Source organism: Tenrec ecaudatus, chromosome 12, assembly GCF_050624435.1.
Source record: "Tenrec ecaudatus isolate mTenEca1 chromosome 12, mTenEca1.hap1, whole genome shotgun sequence".
Taxonomy (NCBI): domain Eukaryota; kingdom Metazoa; phylum Chordata; class Mammalia; order Afrosoricida; family Tenrecidae; genus Tenrec; species Tenrec ecaudatus.
In genome coordinates, this window is record NC_134541.1 from 118,123,518 (window position 1) to 118,150,038 (window position 26,521).

The 26,521-nt window shown below is 44.0% G+C and overlaps 2 protein-coding genes across 3 annotated transcripts in view; one reads left to right on the forward strand and one right to left on the reverse strand.

Annotated features, from left to right (window-relative positions):
• METTL9 (methyltransferase 9, His-X-His N1(pi)-histidine) overlaps positions 1-22,749 on the forward strand; it is a 56,043-nt gene extending 33,294 nt beyond the window's left edge. Inside the window, exon 5 of one of the 2 annotated variants that reach the window (XM_075564606.1) lies at positions 21,681-22,749. In XM_075564606.1, the coding sequence (XP_075420721.1) occupies positions 21,681-21,883 (203 nt within the window). In that variant the 3' untranslated portion in view covers positions 21,884-22,749. Of the gene's footprint in view, positions 1-21,677 lie in introns of both variants that reach the window. The other variant, XM_075564605.1, reaches the window with a different exon arrangement.
• On the reverse strand, positions 8,742-18,035 carry IGSF6 (immunoglobulin superfamily member 6). The gene is made up of 6 exons (XM_075564607.1): positions 17,969-18,035; positions 14,964-15,326; positions 11,702-11,805; positions 10,749-10,799; positions 10,310-10,387; positions 8,742-9,201 (listed from the first exon to the last, which is right to left on the reverse strand). The coding sequence occupies exons 1-6, from the start codon at positions 18,033-18,035 to the stop codon at positions 9,142-9,144; spliced, it is 723 nt and encodes a 240-aa protein (XP_075420722.1). The 3' UTR covers positions 8,742-9,141.
• Positions 22,750-26,521: the final 3,772 nt, after the last annotated feature.

Consider the following 26,521-nt stretch of genomic DNA (forward strand, 5'->3'; position numbering starts at 1 on the left):
GTCTAGGATTCAAATCCTAAGAGCGTGCAGATGTTTTAAGGAATTCAGTCATATGCAAGTGTCCTAGTCACAGGGCATATTTGTGAAACTCTGGGTTTTAAGGATTAATGCTTGCTTGTACCCTCTGCGGAGCTTTGTGTGAATTCGTTGTCATTCACTTTGCTCTTTGTCTTTTTCCTGTCTTTATTTAATTTGTTTATTTGCTTGTCTATTTTTCTCTCCTACTCTTAAATTGTTCTCTTCTGGTCTTAGGTTGAATGCTTATCTTAACCGTTTACCAAATGGGGTAGATTTGTGTTGCTGTGAGGGAAATGGGTATGCTTTAGACATGGGAGGGAGTGGGGAGAGAGCACAGACTGAACAGCTTTCTCTTCCTGTGTGACTTCTTGTGCACTTTCTGTTGTTTGCTTTGTCATGGGGGAGGAAACCTGCCGGAGGTGTTAGTGTCCGTATGTTCTGGTATCAAGGTGCACAGCACAAAACGTAGTGAATGCTCTCCTTGATAATTCTGTGCCTGACCTTGTTGCAGTGCTGTTCCAATGTAATTAGGCCTCAGTTCCAGCTTTCCCCATTTGCAATCAGTCATCAGGTTGTAAGGCCCTACTTCCTGTGTCCTATTGGCGGACCACAGGATAGAACTTTATGCTATTTCCTGCCGTGGCAGGAGGCGGAAGAGAGCAGCCTGAGCATGAATTTTATTTCCTTATGTTCCTGATCCGAAAAACTTGAGAGGAAGTAAAACTAGACAAGAGGGCTTTTTCCACTCAGGATTGAAAACAAGTCCCTTGATTGTGGATGGACAAGAGGGATCTGACATGGATCACGGTGCAGACAGACCTGAGACAAGAAGCCTTGTTGCCATGAGTGACCATTTAGTGACCTATCCCTTTTGCAGCTGGCTCTGCCATACTCGTCTTATTTCCTTTCTCGGAGTCTCTAATTAGATCCTGATGATTTCCATGTGAGCTGTGCGAGGCCCACGAGGTGCAGCGTGATCTTGCTGCGTGAGCTCATGAATACTGGGCTGTTTTAAGGATATTTGAGTGTGCTCTGCATACTTGGCTTTATTTGTTTTTTCATAAAAAGCAATTGTAGGTGAAATGATGGCCTGTGTAATTTTTTTGGCCTTTCTGGAAGTTGGACCACAGGAGTTTTGTTACTTAAATAATTTTGAGGGGGGGGAGGGGGAAACATGTGTAACTCTTTAAGTCACAGTTTTTTTAGTTAACTGACCCAATTTTGGTTAAACATTGTTAAACCCGTGAGAATTGTTTCAAGCTACACACACACACACACACACACACACACACACACACACACAGTGGGGACTGACTACCCTGGGATTCCCAGTTTCACAAGCTTTCCCTCTCTGACAGGATGGTCTGACTGCTTTCCCATTGCTCATTGTAATGGGAGCATTGGAGTTTTCCTTCAGTGATAAGTTCCTGCCTTCTGCAGGGTCTTGCCTTTTCAAGTGTTGCCGAGTTGTAGCTGAAATGAAAGTTAATGCCTAATTAGAATGCTCTAAAACCAGTTCATGGTTTAATAAAAAAGTTCAAACACCTTACCAGATAGGCAAATATGAGGCTAAGTCAAAAAGCATTGCTATGAGGCTTCCAGTTCATACATCTGTGTTTCCCCCCCCCCCAAACAAAACCGGTTTGAACATGTCTCTGCGACCAGTGGCCAGCTGTAGACATACATGTTCTCTCAGTAATACACTTGTCTTAGTCTTGTTAGGGTGCCTTCCTGTAAAGGTCCAATCAAAAGAGGGCCTTGAAGGGGATCTCCTGGGCCAGTGGTTCTCAACCTCCTCATGCCGTGACCCTTTCACACAGTTTCTCATGTGGTGCTGACCCCATCCATGCAATTATTTTCGTTGCTACTTCATCACTGTAATTTTGCTACTGTTATGAATTGGACGACTCCTGTGAAAGGGTGATTCGACCCCCAAAGGGGTTGCGACCCACAGGTTGGGAACCGCTGTTGTGGGCATTTTGAATTCAAGGTAGGTCATCTCTCAAAAGCCGATGGCTGTTTTGAGATTCCAAAAGGGCCATCGTGATAGATGTTCTCAAAACACAGACACTCGTGGGGGCTTATTTGGAAGAAGTTTTAAGACATTGGGAAACTTATCTAATGAAAAAAAAGACCAGGCAAGTTGTGTCCAGGGATTTTCTATTATCACGACAGGCACTTCTTCATCTGTGCGTGCTGTCAAGGGCTGCCCTGTGTGCATGTCCTTGGGCGACGACGGCCGCATTGGTTCTCCAGCCCCGAGCTTGCCCCTTTAGACTTCTTTTTGTTTCAGAACTCAGAGAACATCTCAAAGGGACATGATTTGAGTCCTCTGATAGGGTGTGAATTGAAGAGCACAGTTACTTAGGGAAGGGTTAGCAGGAGCGGCAAATTGTTTGAATGGTGGATGGAGGTCATAGACTTGGGGGCTCTGCCTATCTCTATCAGACCTGTAAGTCTGGCATTTTGTGTGTGTGTGTGTGTGTGTGTGTGTGTGAGAGAGAGATACTTAGAATTTTGTTCTGTACTTTTCTCCCATTCTGTGGATGCTTGAGTGTGACTGACAGCGCCAGGCTTTCTATGTACTTCAGGTTCCATGGGTGAGTGTGAGGCACAGGCCCCGCCCTTCTATCCTGGGAAGGAATTGTCTTCCCTGAGCATGCCCTGGCTGGCTGTGTGGCTGAGCCCACAATGAGCGTGGGAGCAGAGTGGCCATTGAGAATTATTTTGCTACAGCGTGTTCTTTAAAAAACGGAGATACAGTGAATGAGTGTGGATAAAAATAAATAGCAAAAGCAAGAAAGGGTCTTTTGGATTTGAGGTGGGTTGGGACACTAATTTAAAGAGGGGGTTCAGGGAAGGTCCTCACGAAGATGGCGACAGAGAAAGGACACGAAGGAAGCAAGGGTTAAGGTAAGCTGTGCGCTATATTTTTAATGGTGAACTTGCTGGTTGAAGAGCAGTTGTCTAACCATTTTTTCTTTTAAAAAAATTTTATTGGGGGCATGTACAACTCTTATCACAATCTATACATCCATTGTGTCAAGCATATTTGTACATTTATTGCCATCATCATTTTTAAAACATTTGCTTTCTACTTGAGCCCTTGGTATCAGGTCCTCATTTTTTCCCCTCCCTCCCCACTACCTCCTCCCTCATGAACCCCCAACCATTTTCTTAACACTCTTTACTGTGTAATCTCAATAAATTCCTCTAATTATTTGAAATGCCACCTTTCAAATGTCACCTTTATGATAGACAAAAGCCCTATATACATTTGTTTCTGCTCTATTATCTTTCTAGGTTTGTGCAAATACCAAATTGCTTTAATTATTGTAGTTTTAGCATACGTTTTCTTAACATTTGTTAGTTGATGTCAAGGTAATTCCAACTCATGGCCACGCTGTGTGCACAGACAGACTAGAGTTGCTCGGGGGGTCTCAAAATTGGGACCCAGTCCCCTTGGAATCACTTCAGATTTTTCCTGGTTTTCTAATTTAATGTATTAACTTGAGTGTCATTTTTCTTCATCTTTGTTATGGGAGTACTAGCTAATAATAGCATGTCTATTCCCATGTTTAATTCCTTATGTTCATCAGTAATGTAACGTTTTCCTCCTAAAGATTCTGAAGAGTTTTTGTTAGATTTGTTCTGATGGTTGTAGACATGTGTCTGAGAGAGAGAGCAAGAGATAGCGAGAGATAGCTAGGTAGGTGTGCTTGTGGGAGATACTGTCAATAGGAAGTTTTCCATCATAATTTTGAATCGGTTTTGAATTCTCCCATAAACACACAGCAGTAGATTTGTGTGTGGTGTGTGCACCAGTTTTGTAATCATTTAGCTTACTGAATTCTCTTAGTGTTTCCAATGGTTTCTTCGCTGATTCCTGTGGGTTTCTGGCTCTACAGTTACGTCACCTGCAAATCATTTTGCTGCTTTCTGCGTCGTTTTCAGACTAGTGCGTTGGTAGCTAAGAATGTACTTGTCTTGTTTCTGACTTTAGTGAGATTTCTTCTTTAAATATGATGTATTCTTTCGACATGGCATACCTTTTAATCCTGTTTTGCTAAGAGCCTTAAAAATTAGTAATTAATGTCTGTCAGCATTTTTAGCATCTTCTGAGATGGCCATTCATATTATTTTTCTCCAATGACTTAGTAAATTAATAGACACTTTTGAAGTACTTGCATTTCTGGGCTTAGATGGCATAGTTTTATTTTCATGTACTGGTAAGAGCTATTTATACAAATTCTAAATAAAAAGTATCAGTATTATTAATAAATATTAATTGATCTGTACCTGATTTTTCTTCAATTTTTAAGGTATTACCTTTGCCATATCTCGATATCAGTGTTCTGATGGCTTTGTAAAATATCATTTGATTCCCTTCCCCGCCCCCCCCCCCCCCCCCGGTTTTAAATAGCAGTGGCATTATCTGTTCACTGACCTTTGGGGCAGAATTCCCTTCTGAAACCTTCATCTAGGCTTGTGCTTGGTTTTGGGAGTTGACTCTTGGACAATTTGCTTACTTTCTTCCTAGGTCATTTGACCCGGTTGAATTCGACATGTTTGTCTTAAACTTCCAGCACTCTAAGTCAGCGGTTCTGAACCTTCCTAATGCTGCGACCCTTTCATACAGGTCCTCATGTTGTGCTGCCCCTCCCCCCACCATAACATTATTTCGTTGCTACTTCATCACTGTCATTTTGCTCCTGTGATGAATCGTCATGGAAAGGGCCGTCCGACCCCCAGGTTGAGAGCCGCTGCTCTAAGTGGACAGAAGCAGCGCCGTGCAGTGGAGAGAGTGTAGCTCTGACGTCGGGCCAGCGTTTGAAACATGGGTTGCCTTGGACTTGTCATTAATGTTAGTGCTTCGTCTGTAAAAATGGGGCTAATGCCTGTCTGGACCTTTGCTGAGAGGATTAAGTGGTCTAATGAGTGCCTGGCCCATGCTAGTCTCAGGACTGGGATTGGATAGGTGCTAGCTTTTGTTTCTGTTGTTTTATTTATGGCTGTACTGTTCATAGCTGTTCAGTTCTTTTTTTTTTTTGAATCTATATAATTTTTATTTTATTTATTTTAACAATTTATTGGGGCTCATACAATTCTTTTCACAGTTCATTCATATACATACATCAATTGTATAAAGCACATCTGTACAGTCTTTGCCCTAATCATTTTTTTCTCCTCTTTTCTTCTTTTACATTTTATTAGGGACTCATACAACTCTTACCACAATCCATACATATACATACATCAATTGTATAAAGCACGTCCATACATTCCCTGCCCCAATCATTCTCAAGGCATTTGCTCTCCACTTAAGCCCCTTGCATCAGGTCCTCTTTTTTTTTCCCCTCCCTCCCCATTCCTCCCTCCCTCATGTGCCCTTGGTAATTTATACATCGTTATTTTGTCATATCTTGCCCTATCCGGAGTCTCCCTTCCCCCCTTCTCTGCTGTCCTGTTCAGTTCTTTTGATTGAATAATTTACCAATATCTTCCATGCCTGCCTGAAATGCTTCACAATTGCACTTCAGTTGAAATCTTTATTATGCATTTTAACTTTATCCCCAAGTCTGTGCATTCATTCTCTATCAGTTTCTGTGACTTCACGCTACTGAAACATAATCGTAAACCCCTTAGCCGGGGCTTTCAGATTCGGTCAAGTCTTTAGTAGTGAAAAGAGAAACGACTTGTCCTGAAAACCCCTTTTGGTAAGGGGGTTAAATGCTCCTGCTTGGAGGTAGAGACTAGAACCCTGTTTCTACCCATCTCTCTCTGGTGGATTCAGCATTATTTCTTATTGTCGTGGAAAATTCAAATCTGAACACAGAGCTTTAGTATAATGTTTACCAGGACAGCCTTCTCTGGGTGCTTAGGTGGCAGGAGAGTGAATACTTCAGGGAGTTAGCACACAGACAGACCTGTGGGGAGCGGTGAGGGTGGATGGCTAACCTGTAGGGTATGGTACAGGTTTCACTCCTCAGTTGAAATGCTCAAAACTTTTTCTAGAGAAACATCAATTCACTGCAGTCCCTTAAGGCACCTGAGGGTCCACTGTAGACCAGGCAATGCCGAGCAGTAGAAATACAAAGATCAATGAGAACTGTGCTTCTGGTCTGCATGTTCTTCCCAGACAGTGCAGAATCTGATAGACGCAAACAACAATAACAGCACAACAGTGTGCTAAGAATTCCGTTGGCGTGCGTAGTGTGGATTTGAAAGGAGCTAGCGAAGGCTCGTATGATTGGGGGTGACATTTGAGCCGCGTTTGTGGCGGACATTCTGACCTCGCGGAAAGCAACCAAACCCAAACTAAACTCACTGCCACTGAGTGCATGCTGGCTCACAAGGACCCTGCAGGACAGGGTAGAACTGTACCTGTCTCTGTGTGTCCCAGACGAATTCTTTCTGGACGTAGACAGACTCTTCTTTCCCCCAGGCAAAGGCTGGTGAGCAGCCCACCGTGTAATCACGGCGCCACCCGGGCTCCTTGCAGAAAGCAACAGTATATACCAACAACGAGGATGTGAACTAGATAGCCTTCGCATGGGACAGGCCCCACGAGGCTGCCCTGCAGATCCCATGGGAAAAGGGAGTTCAGTTGTACAATGAATAGTCTTGCACACAGTACTGTGGCTGGCTAAGTGGACAGATAAAAGAATTAATATTGTGTGTCTATCAGGGACTGTTAGGGACGATCTAGGAGCCCCAGTGGCACTGTTGAATAAGCATTGGACTGTTAACCTCGAGGAAATCCTAGAGAGGTCGCCATGAATCGGAATCAATTCACGGGCAGTGGGTGTTTGGTATGTATGATCTGGGAGAAGAGAGCTCCATTTCTTGAGAAATTGCATTCCATATTTTAGCAATAAAAGCATCCTTGGAACACAACTTCTGCCTACATTGACTATATATATATAGTCAGCTCTGGAGGAAGTACCAAAATGTAGTGACTTTAGAAATGTGAAGTAAATGATTAATCTAACAATTAGACAGTTCTCATCACCTAAGGATTCCTAGAGCTTAGTGTGTTATGTTTGGCTGCTAACAGCAAGGTACAGTTCAAAGCGACCAGCAACTCCTTAGGAGGAAAACGAGCCTGCCTGTTCGCAGTCATGGAAACTCAAGGGAACAATTCTGCTGTCTTCCAGGGTCATCATCAGTCAGAATCAGTTTGACGACAGGGTTTGGCTGTTTTTTGGTGTTCTTATTCACCGGGCTGAAGTTAGTGCCCCACCCCCCCACTTTTTTCTTACTGTCTGATCACCCAAGCCAAAGTGGTCTCAGAGTGGGAAGAGGGTGTATACCCAACAGAATATACAAGACCGTTTATTTTGGGATAGAGGAAGAAAATATTGTTTCTATTTGTATTGCTTTTTATGGTGTTTAATTTCTAATTTTGTGTCTAAGATGTACACACATCTATAAATAACCCAAAGCAAACCCCTTGCCATGGAGTTGATTCTGACTCACAACAGCCCTGTGCAGGATTTCTAAGGTCGTAGATCGTTTTTGTGCTTTCTTCAGAGCTAACAAGTAACTTCTTCTTTTCATTTGGAAGAGTATACTAGAGGGATAGTCACATGATAACACGGCCGGACGGAAACGGTTTTCTTCTCAGACGCTTCACGGGATAGGCCGCTGTCTCTACCTCCTCTGAACACCTATAGCTATCCCTCTCTGTGGCTCTTCATTGGCACTTCTCATCTGCTGGATTGTATTGTTTTCTTTTTCTAAATACTTTTATTGGGGGCTCTTACATCTCTTATCACAATCCTTACATTCCTCCAATGTGTCACGTACATTTGCACACATGCCGCCCTCATTTTCAAAGCATTCTCTTCCCACTTGAGCCCCTGATATCAGCTCTCTATTTGGCTGAGCCTCATCTTTCTCCCAGGGAGTGTCTGGCGGGTTTTAACCACCAACTTTTGGTTAGCAGTCTAGTGCTTACCCAACAGCGCCATGAGTGTGTGTGTGTGTGTGTGTGTGTGTTTGTGCACATGCAAGGTCAGCATGTGGTAATGGGTTTGGGATATATGTGTATGTCATGTAGCTATACTCACACATTTATACACACTCTCTCTCTGAGATCATGGAATTATATCATTAATGCAAAAAAAACAATGAGATAGAGAAAATCTTTTAAAATTCAACCTTATTTAATAGTTTCAAAGAAATACTTTAATGAAATAGAAGTTTAGGTTATAATTCTTATTTAATAATAATGTACACTTATGGATGCTTTATAAAGAGATTTTTTTTCCACCGAAGGAGCTTTCAAAGAACAATTGGCATTACATTTTCATAATGAAATAGTTGTGAGATCCATATATATCCTTGTTCTACTCAGCCCCGTCCGGAATACCTTCCTTCAAGATTGAACAGAAATCCACGTGGCAAGGCGGTGGAGCAGTCATCCTTGCCTTCCAGGTGCTGTGACTGGCCCAACACTGACATCTAGTGTCAGCTGTGGGTTATTCGTGCTGACAGTTTCTGTACCCTTCTGTACCTTTCTGCACTGGATTTTTCTGTAGTTGAACTATCCTCACTCGCTTTTCCATTCCGTTATAGTTGCCCCTCAGTGGGCAGTGTGCTGCGAGTTGCATACCTTGGCAGGAAAATGCGCTGTACGGCTGCCCCATTGCACTATCAGAGGAAATCAGTTTTGTTCTGATATAATTTTGACACCTAAAATCATCCTTGTTTTTTCTCTCTCACTCAGCTACCCACCCCCTTCCCCTATCCTTCTCTTTCCCGGCCCTTCCTTTCTCGATTCCTCCGAGTCCACCTGCCCACTCCACAACCCAGTTCTTCCACTCGAGCCCGAGGCATGTGTTTGGCTTTGAAGCTTCTTCAGGGTAGTGTTCATCACAAGCATCACCCATTGAGTGAAACATGGGGTATGTGTTATAAAAATGGGTGGTGTTTTGTTGTTAATTTTTGAAGAAATTAGACTTCTGAGATTTTTTTCTATTAAATTCAGAAAGTACTTTTCTATTGTATTCTTAGACTCTGTCCTCCTGTTTCACAGCCAGTTGTCCAGAAGCCCCGGATGGTGTATGTCCGTGAACATTCCATAGGTGCTTGACTCGGATTTTCAGCAATTTGGCATTTCTATGGCCTTTCACAATTGGAAACTGCTCTTCTGTTCTCATATGTGTTGCTGTCTTTCTCCTGTGAGAGTAAACACAAACAATGATTAAGTAGATACCGCCCAGCGACACACAGACAGAGGGTCATGTTGTCGTGGGTCCCGAGTATCTTCCTAGTGGTCCTAACACCCAGGTTCTCACTTCCCTTCTATCCAGTGTAGCTTGTGAAACAGAAAATATAATTTTCTTGTTCTGATGCCTTGGCCACGCCCTGGCTTAAAGATTTACAATGTTACTTCCAGGGAGAAATAACTCTCCTAAAGGCCACTTACCTTTGCCTCCGTGACAAAAAGATGCCCTCATAAGAAATAAGTGCACGCACATATGTGTAACTAGTCAGGATGGCCCTGTATGTGGTCATTCGAGGTTAAATGACTGCTTGGACAATATTCTCCACTGGGTGAAAATTCTTCTGAAAAGTTGGATTTGATTTGGAAAAAAAGATGTCACAAAAGAATCCTGTGCCACATATTTGCCTTCATGGCAACTTTTAAGAAGAAAATAGATGCACTAACTTCCTTCCATCCATCCATCTACCTACCTACCCTCCACCCTCTCTATTTCCCCCTGTAAGCTCATTATTTTGTACTTTTGTTTCATTGAAATCCGAGGCACCTGATCATGCACAGTAGAAACAGTATCTGTTCTTCATCCAATAAAAATTACATCTCATTTGAAAGACCTTTTTATGTAGTTTACCTTTACAGTTTGTAACAGTGTCAGGATATATTATAGATTTTGCATTTATATAAATATTGCTGCATGTTTAATTTTTGTTTGCTGTTGTTAAAAAATAGTAAATGCTTTTCTTGCTATTACTCTGATCCCAAACACTAAAGAAATAATCATTTCCTATTTTCTAAGTGGGGTCTTTTCTAATGTGAGTCATTTCTCCCTTACCAGAAACAGGCACTTTTTATATTTAATTTGATTCACACTCACATTTGTCACTTCTACTGCTTACTGCTGCATGCAACAAATGCACCACAGTTTTTCATCCACAAAAGCATCCGCATGTATACTGAAAACGTGGCCTATTTTCAGTGTGTTTCTCAAGTTGTCTGTGTTACTATGGATTTATAGTTAAATATTCTTTATCCCTGCATCCTCAGTTCAGTGTTTGCACTTACATCCTGCTGACTCCTTTCCACGTATCTCTTATGGTATAGTTCTTGAGCAATGTCCTGGAAAATCCGCCGAGCGCTCTTCTTCTATAAGTCAGAATGAGAAAGACAAGACGTGATGATTGCTCCACATTATCTGAGCCTGTTCTTTCTCTGCTGCCTCCAGCCTCAGAAAACTAACCACTCCCCTCCTCCCCACATCCATGCCTACAGTTAACACTTATTTTTTTTAGTGTATCTCAATGGTTGAGATCATATTAAACTGTCAAATTTAAATCAGTTTGTGATTGGAGGCTACATTGAGGTTTTCAACAATATGAAACATTAGTTGCTATGCTTGAAAATTACCATAGGTTTGTATGTTTCTTAAAATCTTTCTGCTTTGAAATCATTATAGCCAGCCGTAATTTAAAAAGGATTTTACAAGCAGTGGTCTGTACTGTACCTTTTGTGAATCTTCTTCTATATCTTTGTTCCTTAAACTGTTAGATTTTGACTGCCAAGAAAAGAAAAGTCTTAGAGCAACATTTTTGCACTGAAAAAAATTGTGACAGATACTCTCCTACCATAGTAAGGTTAAACTAGTCAAAATGATGTGCAGTATGAGTTAATGATCTCCATATAATTTCTGAGATGCTTATATTCCATTAATAAAATAGTTTAGCAACAAAATGATGTCAATTATAGAACTGACAGTAATCTTAACAGAACAGATGCATATCTTTTCTCCATAGCGACCTTGTGCATAACAGAATGAAACGCTGCCCCAGGCCCTGTGCCGACTCTTAGTTGCTTCTGTGCTGGAGCTCATGGTTGCAGTCACCGTGTCCGGCCATCTCCCTGAAGGGTCTCCCTCTTGCTCCTTGCCCTCTACTTTACCAAACACGGTGTCCTTCTCCAAGGCATAGGGTTGCTATGCTTTGGAACCAACTCAATGGCTCCAAACAACATATCCTTGTTCAGGCTGCATCAGCAGAAGCTACTCTTTGTCAATAAATTCAGGCCTTTGAAAATATTTTAAGATAGTTTGAGCTGACCCCTCTCGCAAAATTCCTTATTGCTAGTAAACACTATTTAGGGGCTCTCATGACAAACCCCACACTCCCCCTACTTCCCAGAAGCTAGCATGTAATATGGTGATTACAAAGTATCTTTTATTCTCATATTACTGGGCTTGGTTTTAAAGAGAACACACAGCAAATTGTGTAGTCTGCTAGAAGGTATTTCTGTAGTGAAAAAAGCATGCTTGCTTCAGCAGAACTCCTCGGCAGGTGATGTCTCCTGCCAGGTGCAAAGGAAGATGCTAAATAGGAGAGAGAGACTTAGGATTTCCTTATGGTGATGTATGCTCCCGGCAGGCGGGCAGGTGTTCCCGGCAGTGGCAGGAATGTGACTTACTCTGGAGAGAACCATGAAGACCACGCCCACGGCAACGAGGTAGACGGATAGCAGCAGGAGGAGCACTATGAGGCTGTTCCGCAGCTGGGCGCTGAGCTCACGTTCTTTAGGAATCACAAAAACACAGAAAGCCACAGTCACACCGAAACATACTTTTGCAAAGCTCCATGTGAAACGAACGGACTCTGCTTAGATATTCATATGGCGACTCTGGATTCATGACATTCCATGTAAGAGAGTCAACATGGACTGCAACAAAATCGTAGACGCCTACACTAAGCGGAAATAAGAGGCGATTGTTTCCAAAGATGCAGCTGATGTTTCTCGACATCATCTCCATTTATACACTTCTGAAGGCAGCGTCCACGTTATCTCTGACTCTTCTCTTTGCCCTTCGATTTACATGATGTCAAAATGACAATTTTGGGGAACAACAACAGAAAATCTGAAAGTGTAAGATCAGGGTTATAGGTAAGGTTTCCCAGTGAAATTCTCCTAAGACAGCTTGTCTTACCTCAAAGGATGAGTGAGTACATTGCCGTGATGGAAACAAAGTCCTTAGGACAATCTTCCTGACCATTTAAAAAGTTCTTAAAATGTCTGTACAGTTGGCCCTCACGACTATCCTGTGTCCTTTGAGAAAATCTAGCAAGAAGAACACGATAGGATCCTAAAACCCAGTCACCAGAACATTTGAGCTGATTTCTCTCCCTTGAATTTAACTGGTAAAGTAGATCCCTTCAGAAGCCACTGTTTTGATTGACCTTTTATATTTTAAGCCACCTTAGCAAGACTTAAGACAAGTGCATTACTTAATAAAGAGAGGCTTAAACACATTGTATATGCGATAAACCTGTGTACTTATGCGCTGAAACCCTGGCAACAGTATTTTTGGCTGTAAGAGCTTGGTGGCATAGTGGTTAGGCGCTGGACTGCTAACCACCACAAGGTCAGCAGTTTGAGACCACCTGCTGTTCTGTGAGGGAAAGATGAGGCTTTCCATTCCCATGAAGAGTTACAGCCTTGGAACCCCACAGGCCAGATACCCCTGTGCTGTAGGGCCGCTGTCAGTTGTCATGGACCGACGGTGCCAGTGAATTTGTTTTTTTTATGCCATTTAACGCCAGTCCATTAGCTCTGGAAATGAATTCTACCAAAAGTATGACTCATTTTTAAAAAGAAAAAAATTAAAAAACTCAGTGACCCATTTTGTTACAATGCCAAGAATCACTCGTTCTGTAGTATTAAAGTCACATGAGCACTTTAAGCAGTTAACATGTCTTTTGATAGAAATGGCATGCAAATGTCATAAGATGCCATTTCTGCGCTTCACTCCTTTAACAGGTATTTGTCACAGGTATTGCTGACATTTGTCTTGCAGCTTCGTGGTGAACTCAGCTGCACAGGGTCTTGGTGCTCTTGGCACATGACATGTTAAGACAGTGGTTCTCAATCTTCCTAATGCCGTGACCCTTTAATACAATTCATGTGGTGACCCCCCCCCACCATAAAATTATTTTCGTTGCTACTTCATAGCTGTAATTTTGCTACTGTTAGGAATCGGGTGACCCCTGTGAAAGGGTCGTTCTGCCCCTAGATTGAGAACTGCTGTGTTAAGACAAGGCATTATTGCATTCATCGTTGTAGTAACGTTCTGGAAACAGAGCGAGCCAATCTGCCTGCACGTTCGGAACGTCTTCCTCCCTGCAAGAAGGGCTCTTTTAGAGGAAAAGCACCACGTGTCTCTGGAGTTAGGAAGCAGAGGTCCACCTTGTAGGGATCTCTGTGAACTAACATGCCATGCCTTCAAGTTCGCTCGGAAGTATAAAATGAAAGTAGACTTGCAATTATTAGCTGAATAATCTGACTCTCCAACAAAGCATTCCACAGACTTGTTCTGTGTACACAGTTTATACAAGGCACACTTGTATGTTGTGAAGCTAACAAGTTATCCATTAAGAAAAACCTTGAAGTGCTAAATTTGAAGCTCTGTAGAAAAAGCAGGAACTTGCTGTGCCTCTCTTAGCTGTACTTTAATTTTTACCCCTAAAGGGAGTTCGTCTTTATATATGATTGAAGTGTTCATCTCTTTAGAAGCCAGTTTCTTCTAGGTAACATTTTTCATCGCAGACTAATTTAGAAGAGAGACATAGAAATCTGCAAAGTTGGTCATGTGTGTGCTATAATGCCGGTAACCCTAACCAGTTGCCACCCAGTCAGCCCCGACTCATGGTGACCCGCCCTGAGTGTCAGAGTAGAACTGTGCTCCACGGGCTTTTCAGTAGCTGTGACCTTTCAGAAGTGCAGTGCCAGACCCTTCTTCCGAGGGTTCTCTGGGTAGAGTCAAACCTTTAACCTTTCAGTTAGTAGCTGAGTCCTAGAAGGGATTCCAGGTACTATTTAAAATACCTCTTATGCATGAACTCACTTAACAGTTTTTCTTACAGGTTAGGAGAGGCTACGGTTAAAAGACATTCAGGTATCAAAGTCCCAGATAACGAAAAGAACAACTCTAATAGTTAAGAGCGGGAATTATAGGACGAGGTGGTTCTTGTATCCACAGTCTTCCTTTAAAACCAGGAGGAGGGCTGAGTTTTATTTTTAGTGTATGGTTTCACCGTCTCTGCTCATAGTCACCAGAGTCCTGTCTGAACACAGATTCAGACAAGGTGCCCATTGCTTCCTAACTCTAGAGTCACGGGCTCTTTTCTTCTAAATAGTCTCCATCCCAGAATACTTAGGGAATGGGTTGGGTCATGGTGTCTGGGACTTAGTAACAGAGGTTCCCGAATTTGAGAGCCACATTTGTTCCCTGCTGTCTGGGACCGAATGGTGAGGTCAGGGGTCCTGCAGTGACGTATCGCTGCTTGTGCGTAGTCTTCCTAGTGCAAGCTTTCCTGGGCTCAGTTCGGCAATTCCTTCTTTACTCATTGCCTCTCGAGGGCTTTAGGTTAAGGACTGCCTTGGCAGACCATTGTTGAGAGAGTGGAGCATTAGCTCTGACTGGGATTGAGCTTGGGGCTTTCATGCCCCCACTCAGTGTCAGATGGAAAGGAAGAAGATCCTAGACTTACCCAGGAAAGCCTGGACCTGGAGAGACAGACGGAAGCTGGGGCCGGGAATTGGGGTTGGAGTAGGAGCAGTTCCTGAAGCCCCACCTGTCCTTGGGTCAAATCCTTCACTGTCAGCACTTCTACCTCATCATTCCTGCATGGAAGTGACATTTTAATGTAAAGATCTGAACAGACTGGGACGTACTGACCTCTCACCACCAACATGGTGCCTCCTCCAGTTTGCTTAGCTTTCGGTTCACTTGCACTTGGAAATGCGATTCCACAGATGTAAATTGCACTGTCATTTTGAGTCACCCAGTTTACAGTGAGGGAGACTAGCTTCAGTGCCGGGAACTCCCTCACTATGAACTTGTCGGCCTCACTTTGGCATCCGTTGGAGCAGAGGTTCTCTGACTTCTGGGCGTCGTAGCGGAACCACAGGCTGGTTGGTAGCTCTGGAGGGCACTGGGTGGAGGAGAAGGTGCAGGTGATGGTAACAACAGCCTGCTGAGTGTGCTCCACATAGAGGTAGGGCGGCTGTGTGACAGAGACAGTACAGGCACCCGCAGCACCTGGTGGACGAAGCAGATGAGTGAGCAAGCTGGCTTCGAACCTCACTGCTTATGCTTCTCTTTGGGGGCATGGATCCAGCCAGTCTTTCTGTCTCTTAGATTACATGCAGCACTAACAAGGGCTTTAAACCCAGATGCCAGTGGCCCAAGTGCTCGCTGGCCTGAGGGCTAGTAGGCAGACAGCCTTAGAGAAAGTCCCATAGACTCAGGAGTTTGGGGTGTTCGTGTGCACTCCTGCCACTTACAAGCTTTCCTGTGATCTTGTGAGAATCATTTAATCTCTCAGAGGCATGTATTCAGTGTGGAAATGTGTATCCAAACTCCAGGCACAAACAGGGCCACCTTGGTCCCCATCTGGTCGTCCCCCTGCCCCTCCTGGTGGGGGTTGAATCACCAGGAATTTGAATTAATTCACAGTTGGCGCTTTGTAAGCCTGATGTCCCTCAGGGAAACCTATGAGTCAAGATGCACACCTGTGGAAACGTCGGCCTGACTTCCCTGGGGGGCTCCGATTACCGAGCAGAGCCCAAGGAACTAGGCAGGCACGCTGAGCACATTTTCACTTCTGCCTGGCTCTTGTCCACTGCCTTGCAGCCCTGACAGCTTTTATCTTCACTTGACGAACACTATTGAGATTAAGCACAGATCTGTGTTTGAATCCTAGCCCTGTCAGTTCCTAGCTCGGTGGTGTTCACTTCTCAGCGCCTCAGTTTTCTTACTAGCAAAAGGCAGATCATATTACTGTCCCCTTCACTCAGCTGCTGATCGAAAGGCTGGCTCGTCCAACCTCCCAGGTGCTGCAGCTGTGGGAAAGAAAGGCCGGCCGCCTGCTTCTGTAGCGATTACAGCCAAGAAAACGCCAGAGAGCAGCCCTGCCCCGTCACCCACGGGGCAATGAGTCAGAATTTGACTCGGTGGCATCGAGTTTGGTCTTTGGGCAAGCTCCACAGTGAGCACTGAATAAAAGGTAGCAGTTTCTCTTGCTGGTGTGACCACAGTGGAGGTCACTTGTGCCCTCGCACAGGAAGGTGCAAGTGGAGATGGGACTAGATGCCACTCCTCCTCTGTGCCTTCTGCGGACACAGAGGTGAGGCTACTCCGGTTGTGCTTATTCTGCCTCGTTCAGGACATAAGAATAATCCTTTGAAATGGAATTGGTTTGGGCAACGTGTAACAAAGTTAAGGTGCAGTGTTTCCTCGGCAGTTCCTCTTTCAGTGACAGGTTTTCAAAGGGAAACCAACTTTTAACTCTTTTTGAGAAGTAGCAGCACAGTTAAGAAATAGTTGCAATTTTGGAGTTTCAGCTCTCCTCTGGATTTTCAGTGTGGGAGAAGCCCTGAAGGGAGGGTTTCCTAGGAAACAGCAGCCCCTCCCCGCCTGGTTAAGCAACCCATTAGCAAAATAGAGAAGTCTGGAAAATGTATTACACCATGGGAAGGATTCTGTTACCAGGTCTCATGAGCGCTTTCCCTTTTCCTTTCTCTATCAAACAAAACCCACTGTACTCTGAAAAAGTGGAGAGCTTCCATCTGTCTGTAGTGGAGAGAAAGAGAAGAATTTTCTCTGTGTGTCTGCTTTTCTCAATGTCAAGTCAGAAATAAGTAGAGAGCTACTTTTTGACACTTAAACAAAACAACCTTTATTATGGAATCGGTAACTTCTGCAATCAGCCCCCTCTCCCCCCTCCCCCCTCCCCTCCAATCAATATCCCCACCTCTCCCTTCTCCAAGTATTTCAGGGCCAAGCCCAGGTATTGGTTGATTTGTCCAACTATCTTCCAAAGAACACTCATTAAAATAGTTTATCTTTATTAAAGCATTCCACACTTAACAGAAAAAGGAAGTGAGTATTACTGAGTGAAGAAGCAAGAAGTCACTTATAATCCAACCACCCAAATGAACCACTGTTAACATTTTGGTGTGCTTCATGATAGATGGGAGGGGATCATTTGTACGAGTTTCTGCCTCATTCTCTGCCCTCTGACCACACTATATGAGCAAGTAAGGTATTGTTAGATTATCATGCAGGAAACGCCTCCTCTTTCATGGAGAGGAGAAAGTGTGTGGGCAGAACATTTGTGTATATATACAAAAGGGGCTTTTAAAAGTCTGTAGTGGAATGAAAAGATGATGGAGTTTGCTCAGGACCATTGTGAAGTGCCCCCCCCCCCCATGTTAATCTCTATGGAAGGAGCCATGGCAAGGTTGTTTTAAAATGAACGCTCCTTTTTTTTTTTAATTTATAGAAATTTGCCTTTTTAGACACATTGTTCTTTGAAAATGCTGAGCAAATGTCATTGAATGCCCACTCTGCAGAGCTGGTGTGCCCGCAGCAGGAGTGCTCAATCTGGTGATTTTACCACAGGTGGTCTTGAGGTCTCTTGACCCTTTTGTTTGGTAGAGTGGTCTTTTCTAAACAGCCTAAGAGCAAAGGGGCTTTTCAAGGTTAATAGGAAACTGACAGCTGTTCTCCGAAACCCTTATTCCCCTAGGCGGGCAAAACAACATCCCACAGACAATTTCTATTAGGTTAGTTGTCTGAAAATTCATCTCTAGGAGCTTAAAAATAAACACACTCGGAGAAAATTGTGCTCGGTTTAAATAAAATAGAGCAGAGAGAGCAGGAAGAAGAAAGAACCTTACCGAAGTGTAACAGGATCAGATGGACCGCCAGACCGAGAGCGAGCTTGCCTCTGTCGAACGCCTCCATTTCTCCGTGTGTGTGCGTGTGTGCACGCGCATGTGCATGCGCACAGGCTTTTTATAGACAGGAAGAGCTGGAGAGCGGAACTGGTGCTCCGGAACCCTGAACAGGAACTCTGACATTGTGTAAAGCTTGTTTGTAACTGCCTTTCCCCATTTCAAGTTGAGATTTTTGCCTGGAGCACACTTCTGAATGTTTCTCTGCTTTCTCTTCTCTGTGTGTAAATTGAACAAATCCCCATAGAGGTTAGATGTTTTGAGTGAGGTTTTGATTGACATGAAATGCACACGCACAGCAGGGGTATTCTGTATTTGATAGATAACACCGGGCGGCCACTGTGTGCCCGCGGACCAGGCCACAGACGGCTTGAAGTGGAGGAGAAGCAAAGCAGGAAGTGTTTTCAAATGTGAAGACATGAGAAGAATGACCGAACAAAGCCTCTTGGCACAATGAAGAAATACGTTGTGGACTATGGGCCAGTCCTGCTCCAGTTTTGAATTCAAGGAGCCCCTTTTACGGCACAGGCTCTCTCCCCCAGCCCACCTCCACTAAGAGGCTTCAGTTATCAGGTTCTTGGTTTTTGTTTTGGGGTTACAGTTTTGTTGGCATATAATCCAATAGTTCAATCATATCAATAAGAATGGCAAAATCAGCACCACAGTCCGTTTTAGAACTTTTTTTCATGGTTAAATCGCTTTTAAACGAGTTGTGCAACCACAATCAGTTCTGCTCCTCCCCCTCTCTTGAGCACATTGTTTGCTTCTGAACCCCTCACCCTCCATGTTTCCCATGGCCCATCCCTACATCCCTTATAAACCCTTACATCAGCTCTTATCTCTGTGCATCTACTCCTGTGCTTGCCAAAGTGGAAAACCCAACAGAAACAAACAAAAAGTAACAGAGATCAAATAATATAAAGATAAAAATACAAGCAATGAGTAAGAAAGAAAAGACCACCACCATTATTCGAAAGGCCAGGGAGGAAATGTTTGTCATGGAAGAAGGAAGAAATACTTGCTCCTAGAATAGATTCAGGTTGGGTCTAGGGGAAGGTCAACTGACCATGTATCTAGTTCGGTCAGTGTCATCACAATTACAAGGATCTCTGTCTGATAGTAAGGCTGTTGGAGACCCTTGCCAGTGGCTAGAGGGGCTGTGCCAGCGGCTTAGTCTCACCACATGCTCTGCAGATGGGCTTTGGGCTCCCACTGTCCTCTATAGCCTTCTACCAATTGGGTGTTCACCATTTAAGCCCCGATACTTTTCCCTTTGTCGTATTTGGATTTTGTTATTGTCATCTTTGGATCACACAAGCTGGTGTGCGTCTTCCAGTGGACCTAGATGATTCCTTACTTAGATAGCTGTTTGTTTAAATATAAGCCTTTAAGACCCCAGACACTACTCTGACTGATCTGCTTTCTCCACTACACTTTGCTGCAGCACCCTTATCTTCAGTGAGCATTTCCTGAAGGTATCGAGCAGGGCCATGTGATCAGAACGAACTGTTCTTGAATTGGGGCTAGAGTTAAGTGGGAGCTCACACTCTGTCTGCTTGTCCCTGGGATATGCTTGAGTCGTCAGGTTCTTTGCACGTGGCAGGGACTGTCTTGGGCCAACGTGAGCAAGAAGGAATGCATTGCAAAGTAGTAGTGTAGCTCCCAGAGTCACTCTGGGGACTGAGGCACCATTGTGGAATTCCACCAGGAGGAATGCTTCGGGCGCGCCAGCAAACTGAGGAACAAGCACACTATTGCCAGCTGCCCAGCATACTGCCAGCATCTCTTCGTTCTGCCCTGTCCTACCTGCCTGATCTACCTGCTGAAGAGAGTGACCCCCGCGGCCTGCTTCCCTAGGTCATTGGTTCTTCATTCCAGGGCCAGGGTTTACATGCCACAGGGCATTAGCTGCAAGAAGAATGGTAGAGCTTTCTCCCCCAGACCTTATCTCCCACCAACATGTTGGGCAGGAATTCCCCAGACACAGAAGAGAGTTCTGGGAAGAATAAACAATCTTTCCACTACAGTATTTGTATCCTTGGCAGCTGTTTGGCTATATATTTTCTCACTGGTAGGAAGTTATTCTTCATCTGGATTTTGTAGCAGTTTTAAGTACATGTGTATTATTTTTTAAGGTTTGTTTTTAAAGTTTTATTGGCATAACTTTACACCCTACAATTTAGTCATTCAGCCATACTAAGACTTGTGCAGTCAGCACCAAAGTCCACTCGAGACCATTTTCTTCTCATGCTCATTGTTAATAGCCCCCTTCCCCCCTGCCATATGCCTCTGTCCAGTAACTCTCTTTCTATCCTATCCTGGAATTCATATGCAGAAAATCATACATAATAAAGTATATGTTCTTTATAGCACTTGAACACCTAAAAGTATGTGAGAGGCAGTTCAAACCCCCAGCCAACACACAAAGTGAAACAGAGGCGATCTGCTCTCGAGATTTATAGCCTGGGCTGCCCTGTGTAGGGTCGAGTTAGAATCACCTTGCCGCCAGTGAAGCTGGCTTGAGGTATTGATTTGTGTGGTCCCTGGGGTAGTGTAGACAGCTAAGCATCTGACAACTAGTTGAAAGAATGGCATTTTGAACCCACTCAGAAGTGCCTTGGCAGTCTGCTTCAGCGTTCACACCCAGTCCCGACGACCCTCTGGAGTAATTTTCTCTTCGTGCCCGGGGTCGCTATGCCTTGAGGTAGATTTGTTGCCAACTAGTGACAACAATTGCTCCGTAGTCAATTCTTGATTTGTGTGTGGCTTTGAAGACCTTGCCTACCCTTGCCCACCCCACCCTGGCATCCGATGGTCATAGATTTGAGAACTTCTGATACAGCCTTCAGGACCCAGCCCTGGTACTGGCACACGGTCTTTGTGAAATTGTTCTGAAAAGATAAGGGGCTGAGCAACTTCCCTTGGGAAACACAACGATGATCCCTTTTTATGAGTTCTGATTCTTCATGAGCCCCGTTTGTTTTCAGCTTGATCAGCCTCTTTAGGTGATAGCTGCATAAATTAACCATATCTGAGGTATATTCTTGCAAGGCTTATTCTTTGCTTCATTGTCCATGGGATTAGTGATGGGCCTTTTGAACCCATTGGCCGTGGCGGTCATCCTTTGACTTCATCCCAGTCATTCTGAGGGAGAGTATTATCTATGACTGTCATAAAAGGTAAGTGGGGCGCTGGATCCAAATTAGCCTGGGACTACAATTTTGCTCTGACACTCATTACTGTACACATTTGGGCAAACGTTAGCCCGTCTGTCTGTACTTTCTAAGTTTTGCCCACCTACCTCATGGGGCGAGAGAGCCCTGGTGGTATAGTGGGTTATACTTTCAGCTATGAACTACAAAGTCAGCAGTTCTAACCCACCAGATGTTCCAAGTGAGAAAGACGAAGCTTTCCTGTAAAGATTTACAGCTTCAGAAACCCACAGGGGCAGTTCTTCTCTGGCCTATGAGGTTTCTCTGAGTCAGAATCCGCTTGATGGCAGTGCATTTGGAATTCAAGTTTGCCTCACGTTGTACCTGTGACATTCTAAGGGGACAGTGCCAGCAAGCATCCCGCGCAGGACCCCTCTTTCCCCCTCCCCAAATACTTTTGTTTGTTCAAGAATTTAACTTAGTGTTTTTGTTTGTTTTAGTAGGTGGCAAGTGGGAGAAACCCTCAGAGATTTTGGAAATCAAGGGACAGAATTGGGAAGAACAAGTGAATAGTCTGCCGGAAGTTTTCAGGAAAGCTGGCTTTGTTATCGAAGCTTTCACCAGACTGCCGTACCTGTGCGAAGGCGACATGTACAATGACTACTATGTTCTGGACGACGCCGTCTTTGTCCTCAAGCCAGTCTGAACCCACGACGCACCCAGGCTTCAGAGCCCGTCCCAGGCACGCGCCCTCCTGGAGAGGGTTTGTGTTCGCATTATGTGCTGGGGAGGGTTTGGGGACTGCCATTCAAGTATCATGTAGGAATTTTAAAAGCCAAAATACTAATTATTTCTTTGTAGTGTGTAAATGGAATGTTTTTAAAAAAAACAAAAGACCCAACTCTTTGAGGATTTTTATCAGCTCTTTACTCAGTAATACAGGTCACACTTCAATTATGATGGAAGATATTTTTTTATACTTCAATTGCAGTAGGGACTCATCCCCAGGCAAAGCAATAGTGATGACTTCCCATGGAACCAATAAACGGATTGTTTTCAATGAAATGAAGACAGGCAATAAAACTGTCTATTCAATTTCAAATGCTGGTTGTGAGGTATTGCCACTGATATTCTTCCATGTTTAGAAGCTCTTACTCTGTCATTATTCAAGAAAATGTTTTTAACCCTGCTAATAAACGGTTTTTGAGATGACGCTGGCATCATGTTTGAGTTCATGAAAGACTCCTGTGGCATTGTCAGTGGGCTCGGCTTCAGGAGTGCCCAGCAGTCGCTGTGGACTTGACTGTCGCAGTGAGGTGGTGGAGTCACTCAGAGTCCCCGGTAGGATGCTGCACGCGAGCGCTCGTTGCCCTGTGAAGAAGGCTGCAGACTAGGAGAGTTAATGCAACACGTGACCAACTCTGGGCGCGCCTCCAAAGAACAGCCGTATTCAAATCTAATATTTCCAGCTCCACTCCCACCCCCCAATTCTTGTTACTTGGGGAAATGTAAAACACCGGGTTCTGCTAGAACTTTCTTTTTCTAGACAATCTCAGGTTCTCAGAATTGAAACATACAGTTGTGTCTACCAGCAGAATGCAACCTAAAAAATAATGTTTTAATTCAACTTCTTTTACTACACTTGTATACCTCTTTTCTAGAACTTGGCTCTTCCTAAAACCCGTAGCTGAGTTTACTACCTGCCAAGACTGCAGTTTGATGAAGACCATGTCAGACTCATGCATTCTAGAATCCGTGAGTGCCTCCCACCATCTCCCCAGAAATGTTGCAATGAGAGGAACTCATTAGCAAGATCAATAACTATTGTGGATATTCCAAAGAACAGAGCACTTAACCCAGAATCTGAAATCTCAGCCAGAACAGAGATGACGATTTGAGATTGTGGTTATTGACAATATGTTATTCCCACAACTTTATTTCTTTTTTCATCCAGGTGTTGCATTAAGTATTCTAATTTACATGCGCATGGAAGTCATCAAATCAACACTTGTACTGCAACACCTGGGTGGAAAGGAGAATTAAAGCCGTGAGAAGAACTACTTTATTATTCATTAAGAACAGCATTGCCACATCCTTACACCAATATCTTCCACTGCTAATGTGTAGTCATAATAAGAGTTGGGTTAATGTGATTTATGCAAAATTGTTATTGGTGTGTTCTAATGCTTTTTTTCAGGAATTCAACTAAGTGAAGTACAAATACTTTAGCACCCTAGATTGTAACAATAGAAAAAGGAAATGAGTAAACTTAATGTAGTTTTTGTACAGTTGAATTTTGCTTCTTTTTAAAGCTGTCTGTCGATTGGGTTGCGTTTCGACTGTCAAATACGAGTGGTGAATGTTCAAAGAGGCAGGTGGCCCCAAAGCGTTTCATAACTAATAATTGAGAATGAATTTGATGGTCTATTTTAAGAAAATCAAAACTACTCACTCTATTTCCTCCCTCAAAAAAAGCAGAGAAAGCATATACATTGATGCATTTCAAAAATAAAAATGGTTTCTCAAGAAAAGTCCGAGGTTCTCTGAAGCCCAGCTTATTAAAAGTGCCGCTTTATGGTGAAAAGTAAACGAGCAAGTCTACGCACATTTCACTTCTGGTCTTGAAAGTCTCGTTGGTCTGTCACTGTCCCACTAGATGGCGGTGTTACCGAGTGTCAATGGCTCCCTCCCCCGCCAAATGGAATCCTGTCTCTTTTTCCCCAAAGTGCAATAAAGCTGCCTTCTTGTCTGCACCAGTCCTCGTGTAAGTGCTTCGTGTCAAGCTGAGATTGTGTTAGCGAAGAGCCCCGTCTGGTCGCATAAGGCTAACCAGTTGCTCTTACAGGCTGTGGCGAAAGGAAATGCAAGCCACACCTGTGATTCCTGGCTCCTCATGGGTATACTTGTAAGCCCCTTCCGTGCTGGGAACACTTCTTTCAGAGATGGTGGAAAAGAAGATCCAGCATCCTTTGTGACCCCTCCCTTTTGTAGAGTAAGTTCAAGGCTGTTTCTCTACGATGGGAGGGTGCTTCAAAAAGTCCATGCAAACCGTCCATTCCTTTTAAATCCCAATTTTCCTGTGGACCTTTTGAAGCTCTTTTGTATTTTCTGCTATTCTGGATGACATGTTAGGAGCCCTGCTGAGTCATTGGCGGCTAACTCAAAGGTCTGCAGTTCAAATCCACCAACCTCTTCCTAAGAGAAAGCTGTGGCAATCTACTTCTGTAAAAACCACAAGGTGTGGAAGAGACACCCCCCCCCCCCGGGGCAGGTTCCTATAGGACAGAATCACGAGTTGGAATTGACTCCATGATAGTGGGCTTCTTTGTATGTGAGCTCTCATCATGAACAATAAACATGAACAACAAAGACGCTGGGAGAGTAAGATTTAGATGTTTCAATTGTCTTCAGTTTTGTTTCCCCTTAGTTCTGAATATAATATGAATAAGCTTGTAAATGAAGCAAGAGCTATCCATCAGTTTCCCTCTTACCATTTGGTCACCAATTAAAGGGATTCCTCTTTTATTGTGTGTGGTCAACAACTACAGTATTGAACTACGTTTCCAGTAGCAAAAGCGATCCATCAATTTTGCAGATGTCCAAGTATCCAAGAGGCCCTTGGATGGCCAATAGTGTTGGAACTTTATGTTCTTCCAGAGGCACCTTAGGAGAGAGGCCTGCTGACCTGCTTCCAAAGGGTCTTGGCCTTCATAGCCCACTGGCATGCAGTTTGACTGCCCAAGGGGGTCACTGAGCCCCAACCACCCCAGCACCAGCAACCACAACTTTACTGCTCCCAGAAAACTGCACACATTTGGGGTGGGCCTCACCCAGTTGGACTGTCTGGAAGTCCAACCGAGCACAATTTGGCTCATCACGGACCTGAAATGATCTGGATGCTCCCACCCAACCACTCACCAGAGATACTCAGTGGATCGGCAAGGCAAGTCCACACTGCAAGTCCACTGCAACATTAATGGTCTAAGTGGAAAAAAAATTAGGGAAACATTACTGCCATGTAGAGATCAACAGTCTGCCCTTCTGCAATGAACAGATTGCGAGACTAGGTAGCGGCCCATCACGATAGAGGTAGAACGAAGATGCAGCTTAGGCTCACAGTTTGCTACTTGATGACTTTTTATAATTGTCTTTGTCTTCTACACAGCGATCAATTCTAACTGGTTTCAGTTACACTGGCCTTTTGAAAATCAATTTGTTATAGCATATATACTCATATATAAGGCAAGTTTTTTCACCACATTTTTCATGCTGTTTTGTGGTAAAATTAGGTGCCCCGGCTGATTTCCAGGTCGGTTTATACTCGAGTATATATGGTAATTTTAGATCTATAGGAGTTTTGCAAAGATGGCACAGGGAACTACTGTACAGACGTACGTTGTTTTGGGACGCGTTGCCTTTTTTTTTTCCCTTTGCACTTGGCCGATATTTCCTACAATTTGAAGGTTTATGGCAGCTCTGTGTCGAGCAAGTCCATCAGCACTATTTTTTCCAACAGCTTGCGCTCACTGCGTGTCTCTGGTATATTTTGGTAACTCTCAGTGTGAGGCTTTCAATTCCTGTAAAGAGTTACAGTCTTGGAAACCCATAGGGGAAGTTCCACCCTGTGCCACCAGGTCGAAATGAGTCAGCATTGACTCGATGGCAGTGAGAGTGTTTTGAGAGCTCATCCTTTCATAGACTACCCAACCCAACCCACTGCCATCTAGTTGATTCCAACTCATAGAGACCCTAGGTAGCAGTGGTTCTCAACCAGTTACAGCGTCGGAAACCCACAGGGGGTTGCTATGGGTTAGCATGGACTCAATGGCAATGAGTCTTGGGATCAGGCATTGTTCAAAATGTCCCAATTGTGATTAAATTGTCCCTGTGCTCAGCCCACCACTTCAAAATATGTGTTGGAATCGCAATCCCTAGAGATCTGGCTGTAATCCTGTTTGGAATTGGGGCTTTAGTGTGTTAATTGGGCCATTCTTGAGTAGGGTGGGCTCTAAACCTAGTCACTTCTTAGTTATAAGAAGAATAGATTGGATGCAGAGCTGGGCAGGAGGTGGGGGCATGGTGCTGGTGCTGGTGGTGAGACACTTGGAAGGACTGTCTACAGACCCAGGGCCAAGGACTAGCTAGGACTAGCTACAGGGAAGAAACGGACACAGGCCAGCCCTGATTCGCAATGGTGTCACGGGGTGTAGACTGCACCCCGACTCCAGGGCCCAGAGCAGACTGTTGGCAGCAGACAAGCTGGGAGGTACGGCCATGAAAGTGGCATCACTTGGTGTCACCCTTCACTCAGCATGGTACCTTGTTGCCACCCCACCCCCACGCT

Coding starts and splice junctions, on each gene's coding strand:
- IGSF6 (XM_075564607.1), bottom strand. CDS start 18,035: ATGGAGGCGTTCGACAGAGGCAAGCTCGCTCTCGGTCTGGCGGTCCAT. Junction 11,806..14,963: donor CACCATGTTGGTGGTGAGAG/GTCAGTACGTCC, acceptor TGATTCCTAAAG/AACGTGAGCTCAGCGCCCAG. Junction 9,202..10,309: donor TGGAAAGGAGTCAGCAGGAT/GTAAGTGCAAAC, acceptor TTACTCTCACAG/GAGAAAGACAGCAACACATA.